The following is a 22,306-nucleotide window of genomic DNA, read 5'->3' on the forward strand; positions in this document are numbered from 1 at the left end:
AGTCTGTCACATCAATTGGGGCAGGGCCTAGGCCCTCCCCATGTATCTAGGCTGAGAGAGTATCCCTCCATAGGGAATGGGCTCCCAAAGTCCATTCCTATACTAGGGATAAATACTGATCCACTCCCAAAGGCCCCATAAACTGCCCTGGCCTCCCAACTGATACCCATGTTGAGTCTCGGGTGTGACCATAACATGTTCTCTAAGTCACTAAATCACTGTATTAATATAAGAGAACCTCACACCAACAGCAATGGCTAACATTTCTGACTTAACCTGTTGTATGAACCTTTTATGGACACATGAACAAATGCCTTCTCACCCAGATAAGGCACCAGAAAGGCAGACCAAAGAAACAGTTCTTCTCAATAGGAACATTGAGGAGTTACTTACAGAAGCATGGGAAACTTCCAAGCCACTACACAAGTGAAGGACGTGTCACTGACTCCAGCAACTAGTAACTGCTTATATATCTTTTGGAATTGGCATGGCCTTGTGAGTCCATCCCCCAAATAACCTGTGACTGCCTAAAATCCTTGGGAAGAGAAAGTCAATAGGCCCAATCTTGCACAGTTGTCCTTTAAGTGACAATAATGCTGGCAGTCCAAGAGGGTACGGCCACATCATGCCTGGAAGACATTGTTCCATTGCACAGGTTCTTACATGGCCCCTGTGAGCACCTGCTATATTCCAGGCATGTTCTAGGCAGTAGGCATTGTTGACCATTAATGTTTGCAATAACTTCATGAAGCAGGTGCTATTCCTATTTTGTGACAGAGCACAGGAGTTTTAAATAATTTGCTCTAGGCCACCCAAAAGGTTAGTGACAAAGCTGCCATTCAAACCCATTTATCAGCTGAGAGGTACCTATGCCGGCCATGCAGAGCAGAGGGGGTCTTTGTGCAGAGGAGCCTGAGGATGATGTGATCCAGTAATGTTAGGCCATCTCTTGGGACAGCAAACAAAAGAGAAGGTGAAGCTTCTGATCCAGCTCGCAGACAGCTTTGTGGAAAAGGGCCACATCCATGCCACAGAGATAAGGAAATGGGTGACCACGGTGGACAAGCACTATCGAGATTTCTCCCTGAGGATGGGGAAGTACCGCTACACCCTGGAGAAAGCCCTAGGAGTCAACACAGAGGTGTGTATCAAGTGCTGGGTACCGGAGCTCCTCCCTTCTCCTCATCGCCATTGAGGGAGCATGTTTCCCAGGCAGTCCTTTGGAGCTGTGGACCCTATGAACCTCGTGCATTTTAAATAGGTTTAGGGGGACCTTACTGACCCATTCATCTCTAGCCCACCCCAACACACACACCCATGATTAATGTTCTATGTACTGCAGAACTGGCTAGCCACAAGCCAGAACTATGAATACAAAGCAGAGTATTTTTTCTGTGAAGTTAACCTGTTCGCTCTGAGGACTGAACCCTTTATTTTAGTCTCATCAGTACAATCATCTAACCAATTATGCTAATGAGCCAACATTAGAGCCCCCTGCATGTATGTGAATGATTCTCAGAAATGCGGGGCACAGTTTGTGTGAAGGCTGTTTGCCACTTCAACTGAAAGAAGGTACTAAGTGCCATGAAGCAAAGAAAGACTGACTTTTAATCTCTTTTTTATAATAGAGGTCAGTAACCTATGAATTAAAAGCTAAATCCAGCCTGGCATTTAATCCTAGGGGCTCTAATTCATATATCTTTAAACACCCCCATGCTCTGAGGCAGAGCAGCCTTGGGTAAAGTGGTCAAACCACTAAAATTTGAGGCTTGTATTGTCTCCCCCAGACAATGAGGGTTTGGTTTTTGTTTTTTGTTTTTTGTTTTTGTGGGTCCTATCATACATAATACCGAAGATGGCTTAAACAAGCAGGGATAAGCAATTACAGGGTTCAGTCACTGATCAGGTATTCTGTTCCTGTTTCCACAGCAAACTGCTTGTTTAAATAAAAAACAGTTTATTTTCTCTTGACAAATGAGAGGTTTTCAGTGTTTTCCTGTATTTCTGTTTCACATTTATTTTATTGATGAAGAACCAATTCTAGCCTAATGTATGTTTAGATTTAATCAAGACCAGAGGCCTGGAAAACAGATACACATTGCCTGTAGCTACAGATAGAAGCACTAAATATTTGGTCAGAACATCCTAACCCTTCTTTACTTGAATAGAAGAATTACCCTATGACGAAGGCTTGTGACTGGGCCCTTATAGGACCCCCCTTTGTCATCCTCCATGAAGCTGTTTTCACCACTTCCCCCAATTCATTTGAGAGGCTTTCCTAAGGCTTCCCCAAGGTGACCTCTGTGACACTTCTCATGCAGGATAACAAGGACCTAGAACTGGACATCATCCCAGCAAGCCTTTCGGATCGTGAGGTTAAGCTCCGGGATGCTAGCCATGAGGTCAATGAAGAGAAACGGAAGTCAGCTCGGAAGAAGGAGTATGTAGGGGAGGGTCGGGAGGGGCAGGGGTAAGGGAAGGGCTGAGTGGGGGCTCCCAGTACAGCTAGCAGACACCCCTTACTTTCCCCTGCTACCCATCCCCTGTGACAGCTTAATGTGTCATCTTGTCTACCTGCAGTGTTGGAATGGACACTTACTGGAGATCACTCAGCCTCTCCATTCTCTACTCTAACCAAGTGCTCTTTATGTAGTAGGGGCTCCCCAGGGAGCACCTACCCCGTAGACCATCCAATTTTACTTCACAGTGTCAGAACTCAACAGTAACCAAACCAAACTGCTTCACACACATCTCAAGTGGCTTCTTATTCCCTTCTGAATAACAATCAGACACCTCAAGGTACCACCGCCTGGCCCCACCTAAGTCAGTTTTATTTCAGAGTGCTTCCCAGTTCAGTGACACACTTTAGACAGGTCAGGGTCATTAACGCCCTCAGCATCAACAATGCTGAATGCAGTTGTTCATGCAGTGTTTGGTTTGGTTTGGTTTTCTCCCCCCCACCCCCACCCCAGCTCTGGTTTTATTTGCCTCCCTTCAACTCTATGGATTCTTTAAAATCCATTCATGGCCATATGCTTCCGTGAACCCTTCCTTACCTGCGTCCTCACTGCCCTCGTCCCCTTCTGAACATCTGTACTTCTTTTACTTAACCTGTGGCCATGTCTCACTAACTAGATTAGGAACTCTTTGGTGACAGGGAGTGTTTTATCCTCTCTTATATGAACCAATGGTTTCCATAGTAACGGGAATACCACAACCAACAAAGAGAAGTTTGTGGGATATTGTTGGACATGGAAACTGAAACCTTAGTTGAGGGATAGGAAGGGATCCAAAACTGCATAACAAATAAAGCCAATAGCTGAATACAGTGACACATAACTCTCACGCCAGCATTCAGGGGGTTAAGACAGGAAGACTGTCAGTTCCAGGGGCAGTCTGAGTTATGTAGTGAGATCCTATATCAAAAAAGAAATTTAAAAAATAAGGAGGGAGGAAAGGAAGGAAGGAAAAACAGTTGATACCTTCAGTTTTCTTACTTGAATTTTGGAGATGTGTTTGGGCCAGAAGAAAGTAAGGTGCCATGGGAGGGATTCCAACGTTTCTCTTCCCCCACCCCTGCATCTGGTTTATATTTGGATTTCAATCTCTGCCTGATGAATAGTATTTTAAATGGAAAGGAATATGTACTTTGAAATTGGCCCCAAGAGTGAATCGTAGAGGTCAGAGGTGAAGTTGAGACCTAAGTTTACTTCTGTGTCACAGCTGGTCCATATGGATAAGAGGCAGGTGAGATAGTTAGAGAATGCTAAAATCCGAACATTATGGAAGAATCTGAAGTGGTCTGAGAGTTCCATATATCAAATCCTATTTTTCTCAATAAGAATGGCTAGGGCCAGAATCCATTTAGAGAACTGGGACCAATTTATTATTATAGTCCTGCTCCATTCTCCAAGTTCACCCAGCCCTTTATATTCATGAGTCCCACATCCTCCTATTTAACTAGCCCTGGATTAGAAATATTCAGGAAAAAATATGCCTGTACTGAACATGCACAGACTCTTTTTCTGTTATTATTTCCTAAACAGTATAATGTAGCAATTGTTTGTGTGGCACTTACACTGTCTTGGGTATTATAAGTAATCTAGAAGTTATTTAAAGTGTATGGGGGGTGTAAGTTATATGCAGATACTATGCCATTTTATAGAAGGAACCTGAACAATTGCAGATTGGGGCACCCACAGGGATCCTAAAATACATTCTCAGTGAATCTTGCCCTCAGCTGGGAAGAACACATTGCTGTTGGGGTTGGTTGGTTAGGAAGAGGTTATTGACCCACATTTCACATTCAAGAATCACAGGGCCTTGAACATGGGAAGAATGAGCTCTGTCAACTTACAACACCTTAGTCCTTGACTTTCTTTAAGCTGAGGTTACAAAAATCACACATGCAGAGATCATGGGAGGAGCTTTATGAAGAATATTTTATTATATTCTGAGTGATGCTAGAAAGAAATTAGCATGTCTGGAATTAAGTAGTTAATTTTATTCAAATAAAAAAGGGGGGCCACAGCTTCCTTAGGACTGAAGAAACAAGAGCTGGTCTGTGAAGTCAGAAGTGTCTTTCATGTGAAGTTGTATTGGTTTGTAGAGCTGCATGACAAAGTACCACAACTTGAGTGACTTCACCAACAGAAATATAACTCGTCCTGGAAGCCAGAAAGCTAAAACCAAGGAGTGCAAGGTTCAGTTCTCTCTGAGAGTAAAGGGGGAAAATAACTGCTCCAGGCCTCTCCCCTAATTTGTTCTGGAATGTTCACATTCATGTGACATTATTCCTGAATATTTATGCCTATGTGCAAATCTCCCTTTCTGTAAGGACACTGGCCATGTTGGATTGAGACCTCTGTGCTGTAATGATTATTTCCAAAGAAAGTCAAGAATTGAGGAGTGGGGAGATGGGATTTGAATATACTGATTCTGAGGGACACAATTTAAGCCATGACAGAGAAGCCAAGGAGAAGATTGTATTTGGCTGGCCCTCCTAGACTCTTTCTGGGACAAGGGAGAGAATGGAGGTGTGCATTGTAAAGGTTAACATAGAGGAATCAGGTAGGAGAGAAAGAACAAGAAGAAGCAAAAGCCAATGCAAAACCCTAAGATGTCTTCCCAATGCCAGCTGTGCTCCTTCAGATCCTCCCTGATTTCATAGCAGCCTACAGACCCAACCTCTGAGTATTTCCCAGGATCCTATGCACCAGACAATTTTCTCATACTCAATCCTTGCAGCAATCCTGGGTGATCAGCTATGTTATAGATAAGAAGTCCTGAGGTCTGGAGAATTGGGTCTGTCTTCCAGTGACTGACAGATTTGTAATTCAGTTCCTATTTGTCTAACTCCGATATTCACACACTTTCCACTCTACCAACAGAGGAAGAATAAGAAGAGAGTGGCTAATTGACTTCTGCAAAAGTGAAGTCTTTAATAGAAATCCACTATTAGAGTGATTCTTTGCCTTAGGGAAAAGCCCACCAAGATGAAGATCCCCAGAAAGATGCTCTCCACACAGGATTTCTGGTCATGTTTTCAAAAGGACACTCCTTGGGGATGTAGTCTCTCAAATTTTTCATGTGATAGAACACTTGAAACAGGAGTTCTCGGCATGAACTGTATGAAAAACTGATACTGAAAATGTAATATAATGTGTAAATATATAGTTTGTACTAAATTAGGTTATTTTATACCAGCTAACAAGCACTATCTAATAAAAATTATGGAAAGAAAAAGGAAAAATAGATGCACAATAATGAATCCATGCATCATACATGCTCAAGTCCATTATGTTATTTAGGGGTCCAAGGAGGGAGTCCTTTCCTTAAAGACACAAAGCACAGCCAGGTGATGATGGTGCATGCTGTTAGTCCCAGCACTCAAGAGACAGAAGCTGGTAGATCTCTGAGTTCAAGGCCAGCCTGGTTTACAGACTGAGTTTCAAGATAGCCAGGACTACACAGAGAAACCCTGTTGTATGGGAGGGGGTATAAACTTCTGTTCCCAGGAGCCTGAAGAGCATCAAAAAGCATCCGTCACTTAACATGAACTAATATTGAGCATGCCAGTTTTGAGTGCATAGATTTGTGATGCAAATGAACTCACTGGAGATACTGCCTAAATACTGAATAAAACGTGCCATGGTCAGAGACCAGCAACGTGTGGCCCACAGCTCAAACTTCACTCACCCTCTGTTTTATATAATCTATAATCTAAAAATGATTCTTAATACTAACTAGTTGAAGAAATCAAACAGAGACTACGTGTGGGGACATGTAAGACTTTCAGTGGCCTGGTTTTGTTGGAACACATCTGCACTTATCTCTGTGGTGCTTCTCTTGTTATAGCGGCTGTGATGGGTGGTTATGCCAGAGACTGAACAGCCCATAAATGTAACCTGGTTCTTAACACAAAACTCTTGTAAAGTCCTGAGCCCAGTGATTTGTTAGCCATCTCTGCCTGACTTGGAACCTGTTTAATTTGAGTACTGAACTATTTCAGTGTAAGTCTATAAACTACTGACTGGATAGCATCCTGGGAGCTGTAAGGGAGATGTAGAAAACTGGAGTTCAGACTGGTTAGCTGCTGAGCTCCCGTGTAAGCAGTCCCGTATCTTGTACACACATGCCTGCGCACACATACAGTTGACAGCACACGCGTAGCAGCACTGTAGAAATGAGTGGAAAAGCTCCAGGGAGTGGAACCAGCTGAGCACAGGCATGGAGAATGGATGGAGAGCAAATGACCAGGGTGAGAGTGACTCGGGATAGGGAAGAGCTTTATCGGTAATGTGGGAAATGGGACACTCCAGTGTCACTAGTGCCGCGGTGAGGAAGTGGAGTTGGAAAGGAGGCAGTGTGTGTAGAAGCAACTGAAAGCCCATTTGTCTCCTCCTAGATTCATTATGGCTGAGCTGCTCCAAACAGAGAAGGCTTATGTAAGGGACCTACATGAGTGCTTGGAGGTAAGTCTTGCAGCGATCAGTCTCCAGCTCCAGTACAGAAGTGGCGTGCTGGCCCTTGTCAAGTCCTTGAGAGCCACCCAGGGCTCCTGCCATTCTGCTAGAAAGTAAAAAGGCAGCTGGGGAGGTCTTCCAAAGTCGAGTGCGAGTGCACAGAGTGTGAAGTGCTTTTGCAAAGAAGGTCTGCACTTCTCTCCAGTGGAGCCAGACCCAGACCATAAAGGGGGTTGGGGGGAGCAGGTCAGGCACTTCATTTCAGAATACAAGCCATGACACAGATTTAATAAATAACAAGACTGGTGGCTGGCTGCGCTGAGGTTCAGAGTGATGGAGTGGCCAGGTTTTCTCTCTTTCTGTTGCACTTGTTAAACACTTTGCCTTTTGAACTCCATGTGCAATCACAGTTCTATTCTTGCCTCACATGGTTAAGGGTCCTCTCTTGTCTCAGTTTCTTGTGGCATGCTTGCCAGTGATGAATCAGTTACTGTCTTACAGACCTACCTGTGGGAAATGACCAGTGGCGTGGAGGAGATACCCCCTGGGATCCTCAATAAAGAGCACATCATCTTTGGCAACATCCAGGAGATCTACGACTTCCATAACAAGTATGTTGTTGGGGGGTTCCATTGAGCACACTGAGAATGTAAATGCCAGGCACTGGGCTGCCTGCCAAGTGGATCAAAGCCTTCTGTTTTACCTGACACAGTCTTCCTCATTCGGTCAGATCTTGTAGTTAGTTTCTTGTTTACTCTGTCTCCACAATTGTACAAAACTCTTAGTGGAATGAGAAGTGATTGTTCTACATCCCCTTTTCCAGTTCTCACAAAGAGCAGACAGCATCCTCATTTGCTCAGTTAGCATGGTTACCAGAGCACCGAGGTAGCAAGAGTGGCTTCGCGCCCAAGAATGGGGAACCCTGACTTCACCATTCACTTGGGACTAACCATCCTCTCTTTGTGGGCGCTTGGTTCAAATTCTATTCACCTTTCCTCCATTCCTGACTTTCCCATCATCCTTACCCTCAACTGGTAAAAATAACTCAGTTTTTAACATTCAAGTGGAGAGAATCTTGAGATACAGGGAGAAATGTGACACTAAGTCCTTGAGCAGGAGTCTTCAGGAGTCTGCAGCAGAGAAAACTGAGTGGGGCTAGTTCTGGGGCTTGATAAGTAAGCTGAGACAGAAACTCTGGAAAAAACAAAGCCAGCTTTGCAAGTCCCAAAAATACCAAGTGCACAGGTAGAGAGCCGTCCTGAGGCTGATCATATTGCACCCGTAGGCAAGCCGTCCTGAGGCTGGATGCCTCTGTCCAGGGTGCTGTCTACAGCGGTGGGCAGTCAGTAATGCACTGTCCAACACATTAACCAGAAGTGCGTGCATGCAGCCACTGACCTGCTAAGGACCTCCGCTTGTATTGTTCTTATTTTCAATACATTTACATAGTCTTGAGTGATAATTGCCTGCCATATTGGACAATCCCACTCTAGAAAATAAAATTGGCTCTATTCTAAGAATGACCTCCAGGCAAACAAGAGTTGGTGTGAAAGAATCTTAGACTCTGAAAGGGATGGAGAGTACCTGCTGTGATGGCTCATCCCTGTCAAGGTATCCGTTTAGTGCCCACCACATGCTAATCATCAGGAAACTCGGGGCTGGAGGAGCATGTGTTCTGACTTTTTAGAGTATTGATAAAAATTCCCACTCCTGTTTTTTTTTCATCATAAACATCCCTATTTGGTTTTCCTGGCAGTCTCCATACACAGTATTTTGTCTTCATGACAGTCATTAATAAGACTGAATAAATCTGTTCTTGACCATTGGCCCCTATCTATCATCTGAGCCCAGCTCAATATCACCCTGTCTCCTCCAGGATATCTGAGAAGACATCAGACTGGCAAACAGTGAATTGCATCACTTTATTTGCGTGACTATGGCCTTTGGATGTCATTAACAAATCTCACAACTACACCAGCTAAATATGGACATCTTCACACCACGGCACGCACTGACTGTGAACTCTGCTTTTGTGAAGTCAAGGGGAAAGAATATTCACTTTAAAATTGAACAGTTAAAAACAAAATATCTAACTCAGCTCTGCTTCTTATTCCAATTTCAGGGTGTCACCAATGGCTTTATAGTTCTCTAAATAGCTGTAATCCTACCTATAACTTACAAAATGTAGTTCTAACAAATTCTTTCTAAATTCAAATTAAACCATATGAAATCTGCACTCTGTGGATGGAGAAACTAGACACTTCCCAGCAGCACTGCCAAGCACGTTACCTATTCAGAGTGCTGTAAAGAACCAGATGAATGTGAAAAGCAGCGCCCGGGCAACTAGACAATGTCACATCTTTCTTTCCATCACAGCAGCTCTTTGTCCTCCCACCAGCCTCTTCACCTCATGGTCATATAGTTTCCCAGAAGATAGTAAATCAGAATGCGTAAGATATAAAAATCAGGCACATGAACAGATGAGTAGTTGGGTGAGCAGCATCTTGTAAAACTTGGGAGAAAGAAGACAGTGGCAGAAAAGGAAAAGACAATGAAAGCAAACATGTAAGCAGAGGGTAGTGGCACATGCCTGTGATCCCAGCACTCAGGAGACTGAAGCAGGGGGGATGGAAGGTGCAAGGCCAGCTTAGGACATCATCGTGGTCAAGGACAGCCTGTATTCTACTATCTGGTCAGGAAAGCCACTGTATTGCCGTGTGACATAATAATTGATACAAGTAATAATGCTGTATTACTGTATATCTACATTTAAATCAAGGGACTCTGTAATGGATTTAGAAGGCTACTGACTAAAATAAATTAATGCTTTAAGTTATCAACAATTCAAAGGAACATCCAAGTATATCAAACTGTGGAATGGCATTCACTGTACTGTATTCTTTCCACTTAAGCTACACAGGTTTGGATTAGTAGAGAAAATATACTAATTCCAAAATGTCTAATAAATAAGGATAAATGGTAATTGGCCAGACTTAGAAAACACAATGACTATAAACTAAGGAGAACCATAGCATTCTCTGTATATCCAATGCCTGGTACCATGAACCTGGTACCAAATAAACTTACAGTAAATTTTGCAGGGTGGGTGGAAAGATGGGTGGATAGATGGATGGATGGATGGATGGATGGATGGATGGATGGATGGATGGATAGATGGGTGAATGAATGGGCTAAAAAGTAAAATTGCATCTTGCAAACTTGTAGCTAATGTCATTCAAATCATAACTGACTGGTTGCTTGTGAGCATCTCAGGACAGAGAAAAGCTCCTGTATAAGACTTTCCCTCAGCATTACTACCAGAGCCTCCTAGAACAACAAAATAATGGGATTTCTGAATGAAGGGTTTCCTGGGAGCTTCTTCGCAGGAAGACATGTGGTTGCCATCGCACCTATTTATTTACTCTTTAGGGATACGGTGCTTCTCTGAAGCCATCGGGATTTTAACCTGAATGTGTCCGGGGCTCTGCTTAATGCATTTGTTCATGTTTTCAACAGCAATCCAGTGCTATCTATCAGAGAAGCAGATCCCTTTGTGGCTGGTCTGCAGTCCAGGCCATCCACCTGTAGTCCAGGGAGTGGGGGAGGTAGGGAAGAAGGGAGGACTGCGGGAGACTAATCCAGAGGAAGGGATTGACAGTGGTCATCCCCACCTTAGTGACATAATTAGCTGTGTCACTGAGAAATTGATACCTAGATCAAAGGTTGTATGGTGGCTACATTACATTTCGGCCAGTTACTACTGATCCATCTAAAACGGTGTCTCTGAAAAATGGCCACCAAGATGAGCTGTGCGTGTGTTCTACAGGTGGCATCTGTCTCAAGAACCTTTGTCTTTGTGGATGTTAGGTAGGGAGATTTTACTTTCCCTGTTTCCCCCCAATCAGAAGATGAAGTGGGTGGGAGCCTTGCCCTCTACTCTCCTACCACACTTTATTTCCTTCTTCTACAGCTAAATAAAAGATAATGGCTGCACTGTCTTCACAGGACTTAACGCCTATTTCCATTGCTAGGCCTTCCTGGAACACTTAGAAAAAAGAGCGCATCCTATAAATAGATCCTCCAAAGAGTAAAGTTTTGCCTAATCTAAAATTTGCAATTAAAAAAATAATTGTTTTTTCTTTTTCTTGTTAGATATTCAACTTCGATAATGACAGCTTTTTGTTAAAATACTCCTCCTTCAGTTAAATTCCTGCTCTGTTTCTTCCTTTTTAGTGACTTGGAGATTTAGTCATATTCATATGAGTTTGAAAATAACATCTTTATGCAGTCTGTACTGTGAGGACCCACACTCCCCGCAAGATCAGACTGGATTCCATGGAGTTAACGATCTCTTCAGTCTTCCCCCACTCCTTAGACACGATCATGCTCGCTGCCCAGTGTGGCCATCAAATCCAACCAGTTTAATTCACAGTTAGCCATTTAAGGAACATCTCCACATCTCCACCTATTTATTCTACAACTGTGTCAGTTGGGTCCCATACCTCTACAGTAATAACCTAGAAAAAAATCTCTTTTCAGAAAGGGCAAGTTTGGGGGCCAGGAGCTCCGACTCTCCCTCCTCTCCGCCATGCACTGCTCTCCTTCCCTGTAGGCATGTCGGGAAGCTATGTTTGTCCAGGCCAGGGTCAGCCAGGAACAGTCAGGTTACCCAGCAGGGGTTATGCCAAGACAACTGCTAAGTGCTGACTGCTGTTTATAAAAGACAAAATCTCATTATGTACCCTGGATGGTCTGAAACTCACTATAAAACCAGGCCAGCCTCAAACTCACAGCAGTCCCCCTGCCTCTGCCTTCCGAGGGCTGTGGGCTGCCACATCTAACCAAGACCGTATTTTGATCACCTTCCTAGAGTTTCTTCTTTGGGTCAGACCATTTCCGGGTAGGAAATGAAACTGTATCCGGCGGTGAGTCTAACCCAGGCTCTGGCCTGTGGTGAGAAGCACAAAGTTCTGAGAAGGGATGAGGAGGGCAAAAAGTCAGTTCAAAAAAATGAAGACAGCGTGCTTGTGTGTCTGGGTCTGGTTCTGTGTCGTTCATCTTTTGTGCCACGAGTACATTGGTTTACTTCTTGAAGCACAATGGGCTGACCTACAACCTTTGGTGAGGCACTGGCTCCCCCAAGTGGAGAGAAAAAGGCTGTGCAGGTCTCGCCTGGGACCACCCGCCGGCTGCCACGACTTTTTCCACAGGCAGTCTTGCTTAAAGCGAGCATTTTCCGTGCACACATACCCCAGATACCTGTGGTATTAATTGTATCCCTTTTACCTGAAATCACAGAAAGGCCAAACGGAAAAGCTCTAAGAAGACTTCAATGATAATCTGGTTCTGTCCCCATGTTTCAGGGAAGCAGCCTCTTACAATGTTTCTGACCAGCTCAGACCCACTAGCAGCAGAGATGAGAACGTAGGTGTCATTTTATTAATATCCGGATGTTAGGGAAAAGGGGAGGGCAAAGACTTGTGAACTTTCCAGTCCTGCAGTCTAAGGGTAACTGCCTGCCTTTGGCAGAGCCTAGAGAGGGATGGCTGCGATCTTGCTGCTATTTTTCTTGCTTTCTGGAAGCTTCCAGCACGGAGACTGACTGCGCGCAATTGAAGTACCCAGACAAAGATGCATTCGAACTTGGATGTGCCACAGTCATGTTTACTTCAGTTGCGCACATTTTGCCACTCTCTTGCCTTGTTGCTAAGCAGCATCGTACTAGAGCTAAGTAACGCTGAATGGCGGCTCTTTTTTACGCTTTACCTTATGTGAACATTACTTGGTGTAACTCGTGCAAGCAAATGGCCAATTCATCTAAATCACATGAAGAAGTCCTGGAAAGCACTTCAGCAGCGATGCTTGCTTTCCTGTTTGAGATTGGATGCCGTGCCTCCCTGCTCATCCCCTCACCCAGACTAAAGTTTCTAGAGTGAAATGAAGGTTAGCCTCAGTAACCAAGGCATGTGGAAGCTGTGGTCAATAACTCACCTCCTCCCTCTGCTTGCTCGCCCCTGACCAGCCTTCACGTCTGTCCTGGTAATTGTTCCCTTAGTCCCTGCAGCCTGCAGCCTCCGAGTCTAGGCTGTGAACCTGCAGGGATGTAATGAATCCTTTAACTCCAGCTTCCACCAGGACTCCTCATTGTTCCTCTTAACCCCATGCCACAACCTTCCCCTTCTTACCATTTCTGGTGTTCCAGCAAGCGTGTGCACATGTATGCACAAGGGCTCCCTGGGATGCACATACGACTGTGATGTGCCACATCCAGCCTACCTAGCAGGGCTGTGAGCCCTTCCCCAGAGGCAGTGAGACTATAATCCAAAGTGATGGGAAGAGGCTCAGGGTGGCTCCCAGGCAAAACTCAGAGAAGTTCTATCAATAATGCTTGAAGTGCCATTTCCCAGGAGTCCTCCAAATTCTGCATAGTACTTTGTGTCATAATAGTTTAACAGGTGATAGCATCGCTTAGGTTTTTGGTATGCCTTTCGAACTGTATTGCTTTCTAAATGAGCCCCAGGCAACCATGCAAAAGCTCTGCTTATCCCTCCATAATCTGTCACCAGTGATCACTGACATGGTGAGGGCCAAGATGTTGCTGCAGAACAGCCAGGGGAGTGTTGGGCATCTGTGGGAGTGTTGTCAGCTATTAAGCTGTAATTTAAACACACTCAGAAGGAGATGGAGTGATACTGATCATACTAACTTAAGCTGTCCTCTTCATGAGCTTCACATTTCAAAAGCAAATAGTTTCTTATTCCACGTACACTGAGATTTTAGTGAATATCTTCTGCAAACCTCTGACCTGAAAAGTCCAACACAAGCCAAGAGTTGTCCCACTTTTTAGCCTTTCCTGCAAGACTTGTCAGCTGGAAGCACACTGGGTTCTAGAACAGCTGCCCCAGATGTGGTCCCTTAGAATTACCCAGGAAGCATTCCTAAGCCATGCAGATTCTCAGATTCGAACTCCAGAGGGCAGTGTAGAGCCAGGTGTGCCCACCTCGACACAGGTCTGCTGCTCTCTCCAACAGCGTTGCTCTTGCAGAGAAGCTTGGGAAGCCCCACGTGCCTGTCCACTTCTTACATCACATCGCTGGCATCTTACAGTAAAGAAGGAAGACTAGCCCAGCATTTCCTTGGGTATTAGGTCACCTTGGAATATGTCAAGATTTTCCCAGGATTGGTTTAGGAGAAGGTGACCAGCTATAGATTTTTCGCAAAGGCTTAGTGCGGAATATTCCCAATCAATAACTCCCCACATGTGGGGAAGAGTGAGCTTATAGAGAGAAGAGATTTATGACAGTTAAGTGTCCCTGGCCCTGATGAGCTATTCCTAATTTAGTATCTACTGTGTGCCTGAACAGTAGATGGGGTTCCTTATCTGCCTAAGTTTATGAAATTCTCCAAACTCCACAAAGTTAGCATTTTTAAGTGAGACTTTAGGAAGCTTCCTCACACTTACAGCCACTGAGAACTCCGATTCTTTAGCATGCTCTTGGTTGTAGGAGGCAAAGGTAGTGACCCTTGGGAGCAGCAGAATGGTAAACTGATGGCAGCTGCTGTTTTGTTGTTGCTGTTGTATTTGGCAGCTGCTGTTAAAGCTGTCATTTGGAGCCAGGTGTGACAGCATCCCAGCAGAAGGAGTATTCCAGACCAGCCTTGGCCGTCCCTGAATATATGAGACTGACTTTAAAAGGGAGTGAGGGATGTCCTTTACATACCAATCCCAGAAAGTAGCTGGATATCAGAGAGTGGTAAATGCATCTGCAATGACCATCAATAAACCAACCCTGATGAAGAGACACTGATCATTTATATCTCCCACCACCAACCATAGCCCTTGCTGGCAGCCCTAAAATTTAGCACTTAATCCAGGTATCCATTCCTTCCCAGACTTCTATTACTTCCCCAAAAAGCATACAAGTGTCATATTTTAGTCATTTTCTCGGACTTCAATCTTTTATAAGGATTCTCAAATATACGTGTACATATTTGCATACAGACACAGAGAGAGAGAGAGAGGAGAGAGAGAGAGAGAGAGAGAGAGAGAGAGAGAGAGAGCTCCCCTCCCCCAGCTCATCCTCTTTAAAGCTCTTACTTTATTTGATAAGTCCCTTGTTTCAGGACAGCTCAGATTTTCTTTACCTAGTGGCCCAGATGTTCCAGCCCCTCCCCTAGCACTGTGCAGCCCATCATGGCTCAGAGCTGAGTTCCTGTCCACGCCTTCTCTGATATTCATATAAAATGCCAATGTGTAGAATCACCTGATAAAGGCTATCCAACACTTTGTGGAAAGTCACTTCAGAAGACATTGTGCTTGTGTTGTCTTGTGTCCCCTGTGATAGGGACCACACAATAAATGTTTATTCGAACTTAGTTCAAGAGACTAGAAGAAATGTACATATAACACACATACACACACACACACACATGCATGCATGCATGCATGCATGCATGCACACAGACAACACTTCCTCACTTATATACATGAGGATGGGCCTAATTGCCTTAGTGCAACAAAAATATTTCTTTCGCTCTGTACTTTGAGCTAATTTTGATCCTTGGTTCTAGCAGCACTTAGACTTGTTCCTATTTCTATTTTAGAAGTCATATGAAATGTGTCACCTGCAATCTTTTAAAGGCAGCAGTAGACATGACACTGTATTGATTTTGAGGCTATGTGTGTGCATTTCTAAAGCCCAAATTGCACTATAAATGTTCTTGCTCTACGAGTTAGTTTAAGGAACTCTAAAATTCAGACCTACTAGGAGAAAGAAATTCTTCTGGTTGATTCCCATTTTTTTAAATTCCTGTCCTATTTTATTAATCTAGAAATTGCCATGTATGGTGGACAAAATTTTAAATCACAGACTGATGAAGAAAAAAGTCACCCATGATCCTGCTAATGATTATTAATATTCTTGCTTGCCAGATACTTTTTAATTATACACATACTTATTTTTTACCACCAAAATGTCTCCCTGTATCACTGAAAACACAAACAACATGTATAACATTTATAACAACTTTATAATGAATTATAAGAAACTGCCAAAGTATATTGATAACGGTAACCATACAGAATAAATCAGATCAAAATGAGCTTTTTTCCCCTGATGGTGGAGGTAAGTAGTGGGATAGTATAAAATATTATAATTTAGTTTTTAGAGTATGCATTTGTGAAATTTTTAAATTAAAATTACACAGAAAAGTTAGCATTGAGAAGTCTGAGCTTCCACCTGTTTCTTCACTAGGATGGCTATGGTAATGGTTTTACTAGTTCCCTGGGTTGGAAATAGAATGTGTATTCCCTGCTTAGACAGCACGAAGTAGCGTGGCCTCCATACATTTGCTCCACCCCTTACTGTTTCCACTTTGATTGTTAAGGAGATCTTCCATATAAAGAGATAGAATAAGTATTACCTTTTGTGGGAGTTACCTCTACAAAGTATTCAGTTCTGTAAATATGCCATAGCTCAAATATATTGTCCTCTACTGACCATATTTGCCATTATAAATGGTATCACTAGTAGTGCTCTAGAATGTGTCATCTTATACATAAATAAATTATGAGGATCCTATCAAATTCAATTCTATCAAATTCTTCTTTGTAAAGACTACATAATTTCCCACTTGCAGAAGTAAGCTTCCTTGAGGCCTCATAATTGTTTTTTGTTCAAAAGATCTTGAGTACATTTTAAAAAGCAAATTTCATTCCAATAATTCTGTCTTGTTAGGACTTATATCTTCTAAGTCTAACACTATTATTTCATACCTTGATTTGAAGTTGGTGTAATCATTTCTTTATAGTTTTTTAGCATATAAGAGAGACATGACTTAGACATATACAATGTCCATTCCACTTTAAAATACAGTGAGATTCTCCTCCACATTAGAGTCTTCCCTAATGATATCTATATGACAGTACTGGCTCTCAGTGGAAGAAGAAAACTGGAAGTTATGAAGAGGCCCATAAAGGATTAAAATGTTTTTTCCATCTCATCTTTGGGTTCATTCTTTTTTTTAATACTTCTATGTTTAAAAAAATATTTACAATGTGCTCAGAGTAATTGGATTAACACAATGAATTCAGAATTGCTAATAAAATGAAAGGCTTAATACAGCTACAGTATTCCATTATCTATTTCCATCTCAGTTCCTGAACCTCTGAGGGGAACTATTTTCATAGCTCTAGTTAGTCAATTACCATAATTTTAATCGAACAAGTTCCATTGTAAAAGTTAGCTCCTCCCCTTGCTTGCCAAACATAGAATCCATATATGGCTGAGCCATGGTTGTTGTATTGACCCCAGTACAACCCTCTGCGTGGGGTCCTCTATGCTGAGATATCTGATGAGGCCTTTCTCTCCCTTTGCAGCATCTTCCTCAAAGAGCTGGAGAAGTACGAGCAGCTGCCTGAGGATGTGGGACACTGCTTTGTCACCTGGGTAACCAATCTAAATTCCTCCCCTACAGTTCATGTTTCCGGGGGTACACCTGGAGCCACTGCTCCATGCCTGGCCAAGGATTGTCGTTGCTCGCAGTCTCTCTTGGGGCCAGGTGATACGGAGACATCCTTAGTAAGTCTATGGCAGGTGGCACAGGTCTGGAGAGCAGAGCCTGCCCTGGGGAAGTCTATGGTGCCCATGAAGCCTAGGATCCACACCGGACTCTCGAAGAATTTCCCAAGTGATGATGTCAGCAGAGTAGGAGAGTCCCACTACCCTTGTGATAGCCCAGTCCAGTTGCTTTTCCAGGATGTAGATTTAGAAGATCCACACCGGACTCTCGAAGAATTTCCCAAGTGATGATGTCAGCAGAGTAGGAGAGTCCCACTACCCTTGTGATAGCCCAGTCCAGTTGCTTTTCCAGGATGTAGATTTAGAAGCGAGAACTGGCAGGCACCATCTGTCCAATTACCAATTACACTGTTTTCCTTAATAAAGAACACACTCCTGCACTCCCCGTCCCAATTTTTACTTAGAGAACGAGTGTGTAGTTGTCCTCATTCTCGTGTTGTTGCCATGGGTGACGTCTGTGGGCAAGAGATACCGGGTTCTAATTTTCTAAACTGAAAAAGTAAACTTCAGTAGCATCCACATTGCTCACCATCCTGAGCTCGGACTCATGGATGTGATTTTAGAGAAGTCTGGGAGTCCACTTATGACACCAAATTCAACTACATATCCTCCAGGAATTCTGCTCTGTAATTGTTACCGAGTGGTAGTCTGTACCCAAAATGGCTTTACAGGATTCCTTCACAGTCTAGAGAGTTTATGCTTGGAGTAGACAAGACTGTAGATGCGGTTTAGATTTCAGACCTTGGTCTATCTCAGACAAGAGGCAGAACACCCACTGACATGTAACAAATAGCCCAGCCAACCCTACATACACCTCAGGGCCCAACCTCCAGACAGGCCTTCTGTGCATGAACTCTTAATGTTTTCCTCCAAGCATACTTTATTTTTCCACAGTCTTTTTTTTTTTTTTTGGTTTTTATGAGACAGGGTTTCTCTGTATTGTTTCGGAGGCTATCGGTCCAGCCTGGCCTCGAACTCACAGAGATCCGCCTGCCTCTGCCTCCCGAGTGCTGGGATTAAAGGCGTGCGCCACCAACGCCCGGCTATTTTTCCACAGTCTTAGGCTGCCATCTTATTTTGTGCCAGTGTGTAAGCTGATGAATATCCCCTAAAAAATGCTGATTAAAAATAATTTATGAGCCCTTGCACAGCCAATAAAGAGAAAAACCAGGTTGAACATCAAAAAAGGGATTATTTTGTGTTGCTTCAGGCAATTTTGGGGTTCTCTTTGAAATCAACAGTAAGTTTGTCATCTCTTAGTAATTATGACTAACTCCTACCTGGTAGAAAGCCCCTAAAATTGTTTCAGAAAACCTCTGGTGATTGGGTAAATTACACACCTTTTGCCAAGAATCATCTTCAAATTTTCCTATGTTTTACAGTCTGTATATAAGTACAGTCCAGGAATGAAGAGTAGAAGGAATCACTTGTAATATGCTGAATGGCATTGGTTAACACTAAGAATCCTGGTTGCTTTGGTCTTGACCACTTACAACTGTGAGAATTTAAAGTCACTTAAGCAATCTATGCCACAGTCTGCTCGTAGGTAAGATAAGAATTGCTCTAAAGCTCACCTTAGGATCAAGTGTTGCAATGCACTTAACATGTAGGACCACGAGGTCTGGTATGGCAAATACATATGTGCACTTCCCTCCAGGAGAGGCTGTGCCAGGTGTTCAAAAGCACTTAGTTGTCAAAATCCACCTTTTTCAGTGGAGAACTAAGGTCATGAGAGAAATAGGTGACTTTTCACCCAAATATGAGTCTGGGGCTTGAGCTAACAATATCTCTGGGAATCATTGTTCAGTCCTGAATAGGGGAGGCAATGTCCCTTCCTTACGCCTCCACCCTCATCATTACTTGTGGGAAGTTGGAGGTGAGAACAGGCTCCATAGTCCCCCCATTGGAGGTATTTGGAATATTAGCGGACCTCCCTCTGACTATTCGCTCGTTTTTCCCTCTATTGTTGTATTTGCCTTGATCACCTTTGTTCTTTTTCAAGAGAGAGAGTAATTATTGACGATCTAAAGTGAGGGTAATTGATAAGTTCTTCACATCTTCATAATATGTTAGCATTTTTCTTTCTTTCCGACACAGCCTGAGCTTCCATTCAGCAGGCCTGTTCTACATTCCAATAGGAGAACAGCATCCACGGGCTGAGAGAACACATGCTACTTTTCATATGGAATTGAATTCAGACACTGTACTGCACACGCTGGGCCTTTCAGGCATTGTGAGGAAAGGAAGTACATCAGCTAGCTTTGTGTCAGCTTAGCACAAGCCACAGTCGTTTGGGAAGAGGGAACCTCAATTGAGAAAATGCTCCCATCAAATTGATCTGTGGACAGACCTGGGGATGTTTTCTTGATGGATAATTGATATGGGAGGGCTAACCTCACTGTGGGCAGTCCCATCCCTGGGCTGGTTGTCCTGGGTGCTATAAGAAAGCAGGCTGAGCGAGCTATGAGGACCAAGCCAGTAAGCAGCGCCCTCCATGGCATCTGGGTCAGTTCCTGCCTCCCGGTTCCTGCCTTGAGTTCCTACCCTGACCTCCATGGATGATGGACTACATGCCATAAGATGAAATAAGCCCTTTTTCTCCAACTTGCTTTTGGCCATGATGTTTTATCACAGCAGTATAAACCTGCCCAAGACGGGGAGGACCCAGAGGGTGCTTATCTTTTGTTGTCTCTGTTCTTTTTAGGCAGACAAATTTCAGATGTATGTCACCTACTGTAAAAACAAGCCTGATTCCAACCAGCTGATTCTGGAGCATGCCGGCACCTTCTTTGATGTAAGCTGTGCTTTTCATTTGTCGCTGGCCCAGGAGCAGGGAGGGAGGGAAGAGGCGCTCCTCTGCTCTGCAATTAGTGTCTGTCCTTTCTTCCTGGTTCTTCTTTACTGGCCACACTAAACCTACCTCATGGATAAAATATTTTGAAAAACTAGAACCTAACAGTATGTGTCTTTTGTTTTACCCCATCCCATCTCAATTGTGTTTTTGACAAGTCAAATTTTTTTTTCTGTTTCAACACCAAAGCTAGTGAGGCCAATGAAGATATAGCTGATGCTGCCAAAGTGTTTTCCTTTCGCAGTCAGTGGTCCACAGGTGCAGTCACTGGGCCAGGCACATCAGCACCACCTGAGGATCTTTCTGAAGCGCAACCTCCCCACTCCAGGTCTGTTGACAGACCCTCTTCTGGATGCAGCCCAGCTTTCTGGGTTGCAAGGGGTCCACTGGTGTCTCTGACGCCCACCCTGTCTTTGAACCGCCTCACTGTGAACACACATTGGAATACACCAGCCATCTTTGAAAAATTCCTGACTCCTCTGCTTCAGAAGCCATGAGTCAGACTGACTACAGCTGGTATGGGGGTGACTACCAGAGCTGGAAACTGTTGTCAAGGACATCAAGAGAAGGGAAGTCTGGGATTCCCCTGTTCTCTCAGAACCTCAGCTGTTGAGTGAGAATGGTCTTGGAAGTCAATGGGATAAATCTCCTTAGTGTTGGTCCCTGTAAAAGAGAGTGACCTAATGGCTAGAAAGTAGAAGGATCAAAAGGGTGCTGCAGGACACAAGGGGTATGTGAGACAGAAAGTTAAAGATAAGGAAAAATGGAAGACTATAGCACTGGTGGCCTCCGCTGGTCCTGTCAGTGTGACAGAAACTTGTTCAGCAGTGTGTCACAGCTGTTGGCTCATCTCCCTTCCCAGCTACTTTCGTTGCTTCCGGAGCATTTTCTATTGCATATTCTATAGTATTTCTATAACAGGCTAAGGCCCAGAATACAAAGATGTTACAACAGGGTCTTGAACTCCAGTTTACAAAATAACCCTCTTGGGCATCATTCTAGGCTGACACCAACATAGTAGACTGATTCTTTGAGGACATTGTTACTTGGTGAAGGGGTAGTTTGAGTGGGAGAAGCTAGGGGAAAAGCAAACATATATGACTATTTTAAAAAGATAATTAATTTGGAAACAACCTCAGGTATCTGAAAGTGGGTTTCCTGAGGTAATAGTAAATCCAAGAAAGTACTTCTCTAAGCTGGTACTAGGATTTATCAGATAATTATATTGGATTCTCTCTATTAATGCTTTCTTTGATTGACAGTGCGTTTCTAAAAGATGTCTCTGCTTGATCGGTCATTAGTAGTATCAACAATGGTCTTTTTGAAGTTGTAAATGGTGTCCTTCCACTTAGAATTTTAATAGCACAATTTCTGTGCCCTCAGAATGCCTCAGGCCTATCCTTGTCCAGCATTTTCCTGTGCCTACCATTGTGTCTCCTACACACAAACACATGTATATATACATACATGTCATGCTTCAGAATTCTTCCTGTTCTTCACAAACTCAAATGCTGCATCCTACAAAAATCCTACTCTTTATGCATACACTGTGCTTTGGGTCTCTGTCATAGAATTTGTGGCAGTTCACCGACAGATATACCTTTCTGCACACATATGCTCCCTCTACCTGCAAGATCCTTGAGACTTGGTATTTTATTCCTGATTCCTGTCTGTACATGTCTCCATGCCTAGTGCTATACTGTGTCTCCAATAGTCCTACTTATGTCCATATTTCCAGTCAGTTTCTAATGGAGGAGGCCGAACCATATTGATCATACTAACTTAAGCTGTCCTCTTCATGAGCTTCACATTTTAAAAGAAAGTAATTCAATATCCCACTTCCTGCAGCTATGACACTAAGATTTTAGTGACTATCTCTACAAACTTCTGAACTTATAAGTTCAGTCCTG

At 43.5% G+C, this 22,306-nt stretch overlaps 1 protein-coding gene across 22 annotated transcripts in view; it reads left to right on the plus strand.

Annotated features, from left to right (window-relative positions):
* The window catches only part of Kalrn (kalirin RhoGEF kinase), a 597,009-nt gene that overhangs the window by 361,134 nt on the left and 213,569 nt on the right, over positions 1-22,306 (plus strand). For all 22 annotated transcript variants that reach the window (XM_013114480.3, XM_040750870.1, XM_040750875.1 and 19 more), the window contains exons 22-27: positions 959-1,141; positions 2,322-2,440; positions 6,908-6,974; positions 7,467-7,576; positions 17,344-17,413; positions 20,250-20,339. In XM_013114480.3, the coding sequence (XP_012969934.1) occupies positions 959-1,141; positions 2,322-2,440; positions 6,908-6,974; positions 7,467-7,576; positions 17,344-17,413; positions 20,250-20,339 (639 nt within the window). The remainder of the gene's footprint in view (positions 1-958; positions 1,142-2,321; positions 2,441-6,907; positions 6,975-7,466; positions 7,577-17,343; positions 17,414-20,249; positions 20,340-22,306) is intronic.

This window comes from Mesocricetus auratus, unplaced genomic scaffold (genome assembly GCF_017639785.1).
Source record: "Mesocricetus auratus isolate SY011 unplaced genomic scaffold, BCM_Maur_2.0 Super-Scaffold_100008, whole genome shotgun sequence".
Classification (NCBI taxonomy): Eukaryota; Metazoa; Chordata; class Mammalia; order Rodentia; family Cricetidae; genus Mesocricetus; species Mesocricetus auratus.